Raw genomic sequence first — 8746 nt, 5'->3', positions numbered from 1 at the left:
CACACACACACACACACACACACACACATGCACACACATATATACACACACACCATTTTTCACCCTCTGCCCAATATATATATATATATACACACAAATATATATATATATACGTGTGTGTGTGTGTATGCGTGCGTGTATGCGTGCGTGTGTGTGTGTATAACACTATACCACAGTACACAACCGTGCACACACACACACACACACACACTCTCTCTCTCTCTCTCTCTCGACCATCTGTTTCTACCCTTATTTCTCTATTCTCTTTTCTTCTTTCTCTCTCTCTCTCTCTCTCTCTCTCTCTCTCTCTCTCATCCGCTTTTTATCTCTCTCTATGTGTGTATATCTTTCTCTCTCTCCGGGGTGCTGGGGATGCATATCGGGTATCTCCTTGTTTCCATACCCCACCGCGGAACACTGACTTGGATTACGAAATCTTTAACGTGCGTAATTTTTATCTTTACCATGCGCCGTAGGGGGTTCAGGCACGTAGAAGGTCTGCACATCTGTTGTGTGACCTGCGAGATCAGAAAAATCTCCACCACCCTTTATCCACCAGGCTCTGCCATGAGCGGGATTCGAACCCAGGACGCTTTAACCACACTGCCGTTGCGGCGCCCGTCGATTCTCAGTGATTCTGATTTTTCCCGCTCAGTGACTCACAGACGGATCAAGTGGGGAACCGTCAGATTGAAAGTCCAACGCTTTGATTAACAAGAGAGGCAAGGCCTTCAAGACTCACTTGTGATACACTGAAAAAAAGCTTTTTTATGTATTGTGTATAATTTCAAAATGTAATGTTTAAGATGAGAAAGATCAGATTAAAGTAAATTAAGTCCCCTTGCATAATTACAGAGTAATTTCCCTTTTTTACTGTCTGCACCAAAACGTTTGCAAAATAAATAAAACTTCCATGCTTATCAAAAGAAGTTCCTGTTTGAACAAAAACTGATAATAATGACTGCTCTTGTTGTTGGGTCAGAATATCAGATCAAAGTGCCAAGTTTAGAGAATACAAAAAATATAAATAGAACAGTAAATGCAGTTTGCATATAATTAGGCTTCTTTTTTTTTCTCTTTTTTTTTTGTGCCAATCCCAGAGGTGCAATATTGTTTTAAACAAGATGACTGGAAAGAACTGAATTTTTCCTATTTTTATGCCTAATTTGGTGTCAACTGACAAAGTATTTGCAGAGAAAATGTCAATGTTAAAGTTTACCACGGACACACACACACACACACACACACACACACACACAGACAACCGAACACCGGGTTAAAACATAGACTCACTTTGTTTACACAAGTGAGTCAAAAACCCCTTGACTGCCAGAGAACCGGCGTATCACTTACGTGTATAGTGACGTCACTAATGACGTCATCAGGAAAAGGGAAATAACTGTGGACGGCTGAACATTCACACAGGTTATCTAGAGTGGTATACATATATCCCTTACCATTTTGCTCAGTTTTAGGCTGATTGTTTTTTGGATATTGTTTTATGACTTGTAACACCACTTTCTACGCCCCCCCTCCCCTCCCCTCCCAGAGATAATTAATTAACCACACGGCTGTTGCGCCTGTCGATTCTCAGTGATTCTGGTCCCGCCCCCCCACCCCCACCCCACCGCCCTCCCACCCACTCCACCTCCACCCCCCCCTCACTGACTCACTCACAGACGGATCAGGAGGGGCCCCACAGCGAGGATGAATCGCCGGCAGTACTTCTGGAAGGTGGCCGGCTGGTCAGGGAGGTAGGAGCACAGCCTCTCCAGGGCGGAGGCCACCGTCTCGTTGTGAACCTCGCTCGTCTCCTCCACCAGGGCCACGATCACAGCACAGGCTGCACGGACAGTGGGGGAGTGTGTAGTGTGGGTGTGGGCTGAGCGGTGGTATTAGTATTTGTATTTGTAGTTCTTTTTATCACCACAAATTTCTCTGTGTGAAATTCGGGCTGCTCTCCCCCCAGGGAGAGCGCGTCGCTACACTACAGCGCCACCCTTTTTTTTCCTTTTTTTGTTTCTCTTGTATTTTTTCCTGCATGCAGTTTTATTTGTTTTTCCTATCGATATGGATTTTTCTACAGAATTTTGCCAGGAACAACCCTTTTGTTGCCGTGGGTTCTTTTACGTGCGCTAAGTGCATGCTGCACACGGGACCTCGGTTTATCGTCTCATCCGAATGACTAGCGTCCAGACCACCACTCAAGGTCTAGTGGAGGGGGAGAAAATATCGGCGGCTGAACCGTGATTCGAACCAGCGCGCTCAGATTCTCTCGCTTCCTATGCGGACGCGTTACCTCTAGGCCATCACTCCACAGTGTGTGAGGGTGTGTGTGTAAAAATGGGGGAAGAGAGAAGGGGGGGGAGGGTGTGGTATACCTACCCGTGCAAGGACAGTGGGGAGTGTAGTGTGGGAGGGGTGGGGGTGGGGTAAAAATGGGGGAAGAGGGAAGGGGGGCGGAGGGGAGAGGATGTAGTAGTATACCTACCTACAAGGACAGTGAGGAGTGTATTGTTGGTGGGTTAAAGGTCCGTTTATACAGAGCGCGAACGCGAACGCGTCCAACGCGAACGCGAACGCGACTTTTGAGCAGTTTTGCCATTCAAATAGAGCACGAACCCGAACGCGGAAAACCGTCGACGGCTTTCGAGGCGGCTCGTCTTTTTCTTGCTGTGAGAGATAAAATTTGGTCATTTGGAATCATGGCGCAGGTAGAGTCAGACACGGAGGAGATCATAGTACTGTATTTGTACGTAAAACAACGGAGGAAGAGAAAGAGGCGTGTGTCTGTGCACGAAATTTTACAGAGAAGAAGTGAATTTGGAGAGTACCACCACCTCGTACAAGAACTACATTTTCATCCTGCAAAATTCCAGCAATACTTTCGAATGACTGAGGAGCAATTTGACAACATTTTGCAATTGATTGGTGACGACATTTGTCTTGTCCATTCTTCTCCAAACTTCACAAGCAAAGTAGACTGACGCTAGTGCCTAGCTTTTTCTTGGAACGGTCAGGCGTACAAGTTTCTATTTGTGGAAATGATGCAAGGAAAGTACCTGCTGATTGGTTGATAGCAAAAAAGCCGCGCGACCTTCTGAGAAAATTCGCTCTGGGGGCAATCAAGGCGGTCGTTCGCGCGAACAAAAATCTGTTCGCGTTCGCGTTCGCACTCTATTTGAACGGTTCCTCTACAAATGACTAAAATATTCCAGGACGAAAAACCGCGTTCGCGTTCGCGCTCTGTATAAACGGACCTTTACAGGGGCGTCGGGGTGGGGTGGGGGGTAAAAATGGGGGAAGAGAGAAGGGAGGGGGCGGGGGGGGAGAGGGTATAGTATACCCACCTGCAATGACAGTGGGGGAGTGTAGTGTGGGTGGGCTGAGCGGTGGGGTGGGGGTGGGTGGGGGTGTAAAAATGGGGGAAGAGAGAAGGGGGTGTGGGGGGGAGGGAGGGGACTACCTGCAAGGGCAGTGAGGAGAGAGGAGTGTATTGTGTGGGTGGGTTAATAGGGGTGGTGGGCAAAATGGGGGAAGAGAGAAGGGGGTGTGGGGGGGAGGAGTGTATTGTGGGTGGGTTAATAGGGGTGTTGGGATGAGGGAGGGTGTTGGGCAAAATGGGGGAAGAGAGAAGGGGGGTGAGGAGAGGGTGTAGTATCATACCTACCTGCAAGGACGGTGAGGGGTGTAGTGTGGGAGGGGTGGGGGTGGGGTAAACATGGGGGAAGAGAGAAAGGGGGCCGGGGGTGGGGGGGAGAGGGTACCTGCAAGGACAGTGAAGAGTATAGTGTTGAATCTGGGTATGCGTAAACAGTGGATCCGAAGCCGATCGTAGAGAGCGAGAGGAGAAAGGATTGTAGTGTGGGTTGGGTGATGTGAACGGAAGGGTGTGGTGGGGGGTAGGGGGATGGGAGAAGGAAGGGGGGTGAGAGGGTGTAGCATTCCCCGTACAACCACCACCCCCCCTCCTCACATGTATGTATGACCATCAGAACAACAGAGGCGGCAACTGCTGTCCCGACTATCTGAGCTAGAATTTAGATTATTGTGTTGTATTGGATTGTATTGTATTGTATTGTATTGTTCTTTTTGTTTTGTCACAACAGATTTCTCTGTGTGAAATTCGGACTGCTCTCCCCAGGAAGAGCGCCTCGCTACACTGAGAGCGCCACCCTTCTTTTTTTCTTTTTTTTTTTTCTTTTTTTTTTCTTTTCTTTTTTCTTTTTTGTGTGTATTTTTTCCTGCATGCAGTTGTTGTTTTTGTTTGTTTGTTTTTAACTTGTTTTCCTATCGAAGTGGGTTTTTCCACAGAATTTTGCCAGGGACAACCCTTTTGTTGCCGTGGGTTCTTTTACGTACGCTAAGTGCATGCTGCACACGGGACCTCAGTTAATCGTCTCCTCCGAATGACTAGCGTCCAGACCACCACTCAAGGTCTAGTGGATGGGGGGAAATACTGGCGACTGTGCCATGATTCCAACCAGTGCGATCCGATCCTATTGCTTCGTATGTTATATCCCCGCTGTCTCGGCCAAGAGGGTTTCAGGACAGTTGACGTTGGGATGGTTCCCAAAAGGCCACCCCCTCACTAACATACATACTTACACACATATACGCGCGAGCGTGCGCACACGCTCATGCATACGTACACGTGCACACATACATAGAAGTAGAGGGGAAAGAGAGGGTGGGGGTGGGAGGATAAATGAAGATAGAGAGTTACGCACGCGCCTTTGTGTGTGTGTGTGTGTGTGTTGTGTGTGTGTGTGTGTGTGTGTGTGTGTGTGTGTGTGTGTGTGTGTGTGTGTGTGTGTGTGTTGTGTGTGTGTTTTCTTCCATTGCGTCAACAGCTTAGCCATTTCCATGTCCGTCTCCGTCGATAATGAATAGATAAATAAAGAAACAAATAAATAATAAATTCAATGTCAGTTTCAGTAGCTCAAGGAGGCGTCATTGCGTTCGGACAAATCCATATACGCTACACCACATCTGCCAAGCAGATGCCTGACCAGCAGCGTAACCCAACGCGCTTAGTCAGGCCTCGAGAGAAAAAAAAAAGGTGAATAAATAATAGATAAGCTTACATAAATAAATAAATAAATAATAAATATGTGTAAAAACAAAAACAGTGCATACTCACTGGCACAGCTAACGCCACCGTTCACTCCTTTCCCAACGGAGGTTCGAACCTTGGCCTCTGCAGTCTCTAAGGGCCACACCACCAGCGCCCCGATCACCACACATATCATGGCATTGCGAAAAATTCCGACTGCCATGGTAGTCTTCCTTGTAATGGTGAGAATTACAACCAGCTGTACTGTTATTCTTCGTCCAAACTGTCGGTTAATCGTGTTATCTCCAACCTCGACGCTTAAGACTCGTGGCAGCGTTCAGCAGTGCACTATTTTCACGGCTTACTTGGGTACAATGAGTAGACACCGAAAGATTTATGGTTCACTGACGGTAACTTCCAATCGAATCTTATCGATATGATCCTGCTTTTATTATTATCATCATTATTAGTATTATTATTATTATTATCTTCTTTTTTTTTCTTTTTTTTTTTGTTTTGTTTTGCTGTTGTTGTTTGTTTCTTATTGGTTTGGTGTGTGTGTGTGTGTGTGTGTGTGTGTGTGTGTGTGTGTGTGTGTGTGTGTGTGTGTGTTCTTCTTCTTCTTCTTCTTCTTCTTGTTCTTGTTGCTGTTGTTGTTGTTGTCGTCACTGTTGTTGTTGCTTTCCAAAATGAATAGCTATTGATTAACAACAAGGAAAACTTCCCGATATGTTTAACTGTATAGGGTTAGGTTATATGTCAGTGTCGCTACACGCTCTCTTTTTCTCGTTCTTTCTTCTTTCCTTTCCTTCATGCACTGGATATCAAACGATTGGCGAAGCTAAGACCGGACAACCAAAATGACAAAAGGATAATCCTTGATTGCGGAGCTTCTCATGAACCGTCATCAAATTACAGTAGTGATGTTGACGTGGATCTAACTTACCACCGCCCGCAGCAGGTAATTTTAAACTACTCACACAAACTGTTATATTGATCGCATTATTTGAGTTTCCTTAACTTTGGGCTAACTGATTTGACCATGAGTGCGAAAAGACACACATGTAGGCCTACATTAAAAAAAAACATACACACACCGCAGTGAACATCTCACATCTCCCAGTGCAGGTGAAACAGGTCTGAACACACAACAACCGATTGTTTGACAACAGTTATCGATATCCGATCCCACAGAGCCATAAATTCGGCTATCAGTATCATATCGGCCCCAGGTATCTTTATCCTGCGTAACCGTGGTTGGAAAGGTCATGTGTTGTTGATATCCAGGTGATACAAGTGATACAGGTGAATGATCATGTAGGCTATGACATAACACACTGGGTGATCGGGTTGATGAGGTTAACTCACTCAGTACGGCCAGTCTTCTCTTCTCATCCACACAGACCCCTCGGATGTCCAGTGGGTGTCTGAATGACCCAACCTTTAGCTTCCGTCGTCAGAATTGTCGTATTCTTTGTCAACATTCACCTCTTCAGTATAAGAGCCTTCCGCTTACAATATTTTGATGATGGTAATTGGGGTGAAACGCTGTTAACGTCGTCTCTTTCGCCGTTCGTATGGAAAGAGTTAATTTGTATGTAGCATGTGACGCTTTCTTTGGATGTGGAAGGTTGGGTTTGAGATGAGAATTTTATATAAAAACGAGCTCTGTAGTCGGAGACTAATTAGGACAGTTTGTTGTGGTGAATGAGCGCACATGCATGCGTTTATACGTGCGTGCGTGTGTATGTGTGTGTGTGTGTGCGTATGTGCGTGCGCGTGTGTGTGCGTCCGTGTGTATGTGTGTGTGTGTGTGCAGATATGCGAGCTTCATGTTTCGATGTATTCAATGTTTAGCGTGCACACTGATTTAGGCGTATGCCTACTGTTTTTTCGGGGGGGGGGGGGGGGGGGGGGTTGTTTGGTTGGTTGGTTGTGTTTTTGTTGTTGTTGTTGTTGTTGTTGTGGTTGTTGTTGTTTTTATGCGTATGTGTTCGTGGCGTCATTGAAGATAAAAACGGCGGTAGCTTTGTGTTGTGTTTATTATCATTGCATTTACTCTTTGTGAACAAGAGATGCAAAAAGACAAAATTTAAAAAGACACAATTTTAGCGAAACCGAAAAACGTGTTTTCCACATTTCCCCACTTTACGCGTTTTAGACCCCCTGAGTAATTAGGTGAGCGTTGAGAATACATCAACATTTCATAAGTTCACATCAATTTGAATATAATATATGCATACGGGAGATCAATAGGCACGACCCACATCCCGTGCGTTCCGTGGGTTATGGAAACAAGAACATACCCGGCAGGCACCCCAGCCCCCAGCCCCCTCCCCGAAAACGGAGTATGGCTGCCTAAATGAAGGGTATAAAACGGTCATACACGTAAAACGCCCACTCATCATTACGAGTGATCGTGGGGGTCATTGCCCACGAACGAAGAAGAAAACGACTTGTCACTTTAGTTTTAGGAAGCTCTTCGGAAAGTACGAGATATAAATGCTTTATCTTTTGCTTGTTGCAAATAGCCCAGATGACCACATCTGGCCACGTCAAGGTTGGTATTACTACTTGCACTATTAGAAATCTGAGAAGCACCGTGAAGGACACAACGTGAGATGGATAACATTTGACTTGTGTGAACTCGCTATAAGCCACTGAACTTGTGGCATGTACTGATTTGATGTTGATTTATCAAGGCTGAAAATCCCCACACTATAAAGTGGTGGGACTCGAAGCACCTACACAGTGTGTGTGTGTGTGTGTGTGTGTGTGTGTGTGTGTGTGTGCACATGTGTGTGTGTGTGTGTGCGTGGCTGTTTGTACATATTTGTGTGTGCGTGTGTGTGTTTGCATGTGCATGGGTGTGTGTGCACGTGTGTGTGTACGTGTGTGTGCAAGTGTTAGTACAGGGGATACATGTGTGTGTGTGTGTGTGTGTGTGTGTGTGTGTGTGTGTGTGTGTGGGATGTGTGCACACACGTGCATGTGTGCAAAGGTGCACCAGCGTGTGAACATTTCCAAGACAGAGAAACCTTGCAACCAGCTTTCTATAAAAGCAATTATTTTTTTAAGTCATCAAGTGTTTATTTCATAAAGTAGCAAAAAATTCATTGGACAGCAATACACAAATGTTGGAACACAATGCAAACAGTGACTGAAGTATCACATGATTGTCATCACTAAAACAAGTCCTTGCCAAGACCTCACGAAGCAGAGGATAAAAAAAGCTCAACAACCACTCAAGGCTGCAGATATCTCAGTCTTCGATCTAGAACCCAAAGACCTTGCCACACTTCAAACAGAGGACAAATCCCTTCCCCATGTATATAGTTTGGAGGGTAAAACAGATGCGGACAATACCAAACCCTATTACCAAGTTGAGAGGGATTTCTTAACATCTTAAGAAATACACGTCTTGAATTCTGATGCCTGTGCAAAGCACATTAAATTTTTTTTACAATAGTAATACAGCTACTGAATTGCTTATTTTGTTTTCATGATAACACCAAAATATTTTTTTTAATGTACGAATGTTGAGACAGATGTATATATGTTTCTGGTACACATATATCAATAGCATTGGTCCATTTCATATGGAGCACTGTAGAGTAAAAATGAAGAATCTGTTGTTGTTTTTTTCATTTCTCTCTGTTATTTCTCTTCCTCTCTCCTTCCCTGATTTAT

At 45.2% G+C, this 8746-nt stretch overlaps 1 protein-coding gene across 2 annotated transcripts in view; it reads right to left on the bottom strand.

The window, feature by feature from the left end:
- The window catches only part of LOC143285886 (acyloxyacyl hydrolase-like), a 23905-nt gene extending 17726 nt beyond the window's left edge, over window positions 1-6179 (bottom strand). The window contains exons 1-3 of one of the 2 annotated variants that reach the window (XM_076593329.1): window positions 6148-6179; window positions 5144-5420; window positions 1678-1843 (exon numbers count right to left, since the gene is read on the bottom strand). In XM_076593329.1, coding sequence (XP_076449444.1) covers window positions 1678-1843; window positions 5144-5279 — 302 coding nt within the window. In that variant the 5' untranslated portion in view covers window positions 5280-5420; window positions 6148-6179. Of the gene's footprint in view, window positions 1-1677; window positions 1844-5143; window positions 5421-6002; window positions 6073-6147 lie in introns of those variants that run through there. The other variant, XM_076593330.1, reaches the window with a different exon arrangement.
- Between the last annotated feature and the right edge of the window lie 2567 nt (window positions 6180-8746).

The sequence above is a fragment of the Babylonia areolata genome, chromosome 9, assembly GCF_041734735.1.
Source record: "Babylonia areolata isolate BAREFJ2019XMU chromosome 9, ASM4173473v1, whole genome shotgun sequence".
Lineage (NCBI taxonomy): Eukaryota > Metazoa > Mollusca > Gastropoda > Neogastropoda > Buccinidae > Babylonia > Babylonia areolata.
This window is presented reverse-complemented; position numbering and strand designations above follow the sequence as displayed.